Source organism: Anolis sagrei, chromosome X (genome assembly GCF_037176765.1).
Source record: "Anolis sagrei isolate rAnoSag1 chromosome X, rAnoSag1.mat, whole genome shotgun sequence".
Classification (NCBI taxonomy): Eukaryota; Metazoa; Chordata; class Lepidosauria; order Squamata; family Dactyloidae; genus Anolis; species Anolis sagrei.
In genome coordinates, this window is record NC_090034.1 from 93916908 (window position 1) to 93919562 (window position 2655).

At 43.5% G+C, this 2655-nt stretch overlaps 1 protein-coding gene across 1 annotated transcript; it reads left to right on the top strand.

Annotated features, from left to right (window-relative positions):
• The first annotated feature begins 1689 nt into the window (after positions 1 to 1689).
• On the top strand, positions 1690 to 2514 carry LOC137094857 (uncharacterized protein PF3D7_1120000-like). Its single transcript, XM_067460775.1, has one exon. The coding sequence runs from the start codon at positions 1690 to 1692 to the stop codon at positions 2512 to 2514; it is 825 nt and encodes a 274-aa protein (XP_067316876.1).
• Positions 2515 to 2655: the final 141 nt, after the last annotated feature.

Consider the following 2655-nt stretch of genomic DNA (forward strand, 5'->3'; position numbering starts at 1 on the left):
TGGCGGAGAGACAGGCACCTTAGACTCGGCAGAGAGGTGTCAGCTCTGTAGGCAGCTGGGTAGAGTGAAAGCTCCCTTTCCCTCACGGATCGAGGTGAGGGAAACTGCGTAACCGCAAGGGGATTGGCCGACGGTCCCAAAGGGGGCTCTCCCCTCAAGGGAGGGCGCCTGAAGGACCCGGCAAATAGATCCCCGAGGTAAGGCGGGCTGCCACAGTAGCGCACGGGTAACGCATCCCTGTACATCTCCGAACATGCACGCTTAAACAGTAAAGAAAAAGAATGAAGAAGAGAGACTGAAGTCATAAGAAAGTACCGGAAAAGTGGAAAAGAAAGCTCTTCTAGAACTAAGAAGAAAGGTAGTGCGGTTAAGAAGGTAAGAACTATAAATAAATTTGAGCAAGAAAGGGTGAAATCCCCTGGGGGAAAAGAGAAACGAAGGGTAAAGAATACAAAGAAAGGAGCACATTAACTGTGCCTAAGGTGTCACAGAGAATCGGACAAAGATAAAACCATAATAAGAGAGGATACGACAAGAGAGAAGAGAGAAGGGGAGGAAGGAGGAAAGAAAGAGGTGAAGAGGAGGAGGAAAATGGACGGAGAGGGGGAGAAGGATCAATAAGGTGATAAAGAACAAGAAAGAGCAAACAAACCAAGAAGTAACGAAGTAAGGGAAATAAGGGAATAAAGACAGAAATGGGCTCGATCCGGAGCGATCCGGAGCGATCCGGAGCGATAGAGCGATAGAAGAAAGGAGAAGATAGGAGAGAAAGAGAGCTATCAGGAAATTTTCTTCTCTTTATGTATCGGGAGGGCAAACAAGAAGACAGGAGCTGGAAGGGAAAGGAAACTGACCTTGAAAATGCCGTCCCTGAGAGACACCACTCTAGAGCAGAGGAGCGATAAGGAGGAGGCGAGGAGACAGGGAGGATAAACAAACGAGAGTGGACCGCGTGGGAGGGAGAAATTGGAAGTTAGAAGGTCGCGCGCCACACTACGCCGCGTCATAGTGCAAGGACGACAAATAACGCGCGCAAGAGGGAGAAATAACGCGAGAAGAGAGGAGAGAAAGCAACGCGAGAAAGGACGAGAGGAGGGCGAGGTGTGGCGGAAAAGAGCGAAAGAAGGGCAAAAGAAGAAAATATCACGAGAATACGCAGGAAGATCAGGAAATAGGGCGAAAACTCAAAATACCAAAAGCACCCAAAGAAGGCTTAGACCGAGAGTGGGAGAAAGACGGGAAAAAAGAGCAAGTACAGAACTGAAGCGGGGAAAGAGAAAGGAACGAACAGAGGAGAACTATAAGGCAGAAGACCCAAAAGAGCAGAAACTGAAGACGAAAACACGGTAAGGAAACAGACAATTATTCACCTGAGGCTAGACAAGGACTCAAAGTTGGACAAAGGGGGTAGAGAAGGGGAAAGAGAGATACAGGAGTGCAATTGTCTGAAGACATTGATAACTGAAAAAGATATACTGCTCTCCTCCCTACCCATCCCCCAACCCACTCCCAATTAGGTATCCCTAAGAACCTCACACACAAGGATAATCAGATTAAATTGAAAGGAAAAACCAATAGAATAAGTAAACTGATACAAAGACAGAAATAAAGCCAACTGAATAAGTCAGTCTGAAAGAATAGAGAAGTCCAAAAGAGAAAGAAGACATAAGACAAGCAACCGAAGTAGAGATGACGACTCCGAAAGGCAAAGGGGAGAAGGAGAAGGAGGTGAAAGAAATGAAGGGAACATCCAGGAAAAACTCATTGACAGATGAGACAATCCCAAAAGAAATGAATATAAAAGAAATGATGAAAAAGATCTTAGCAGAAATACAAACGATGCAAGACAAACAGGACAAGATGCAAGAAAAGCAGGATGCCTACCAAAGCATCGCACAAGAACAGATGGCTGGCCTGAAAGAAGAATTGGGAGCTATGAAAGGAAACATTGCCTCCATCCAAAAAGAATTAAAGGACTTAAAAAAAGAAAAACAGGAGCTTAAGAAAGAACAGGAAGAAATATCAGTAAAAGTAAAAACTATGGACCTAAAAAGCTATCGAATAGAAGAAAGACAGGAAGCCATAGAGGCAAGGAATATGGAATACCAGCTTAGATTAAGAAACATAGTAGAAGAGGCCAAAGAGAATATACAAGAGAAAGTTACAGAGATCCTGACAGAAATGTTAAACTGGACGGAACAAGAAGTGATAAATCATACAGATAGGATATATCGGGTAAATACAATTTATGCAAAAAAGAACAAAACTGCAAGGGACTTCATCGTGAACTTCACGAAGAAAACGGTTCGGGATGAAGTACTAAAAATAAATAGCAATAAAAACGTGTACTATAAAGGGAAAAAAGTGGCGATCCTGAGAGAATACCCGAAAGCAACGCTGAACAAGAGAAGGAAATATAGTTTTCTTACGGAAGAACTAAAGAAACAAAACATTAGATTTCGTTGGGAAAAAGGAGACGGCCTAATGGCAACTTACAGAGAACAACGGTACTAGATTTTAAACGAGGAATGTGCCAAAGACTTCTATGACAAAATAAAAAGAGAAGGAGGGAAAAGAAGAGGAAGGACCAGACAAGGAAGAAACTCCTCAAGAAGACAGGATGATCAAGACAGATCGAGAGGACAAACAGATAGG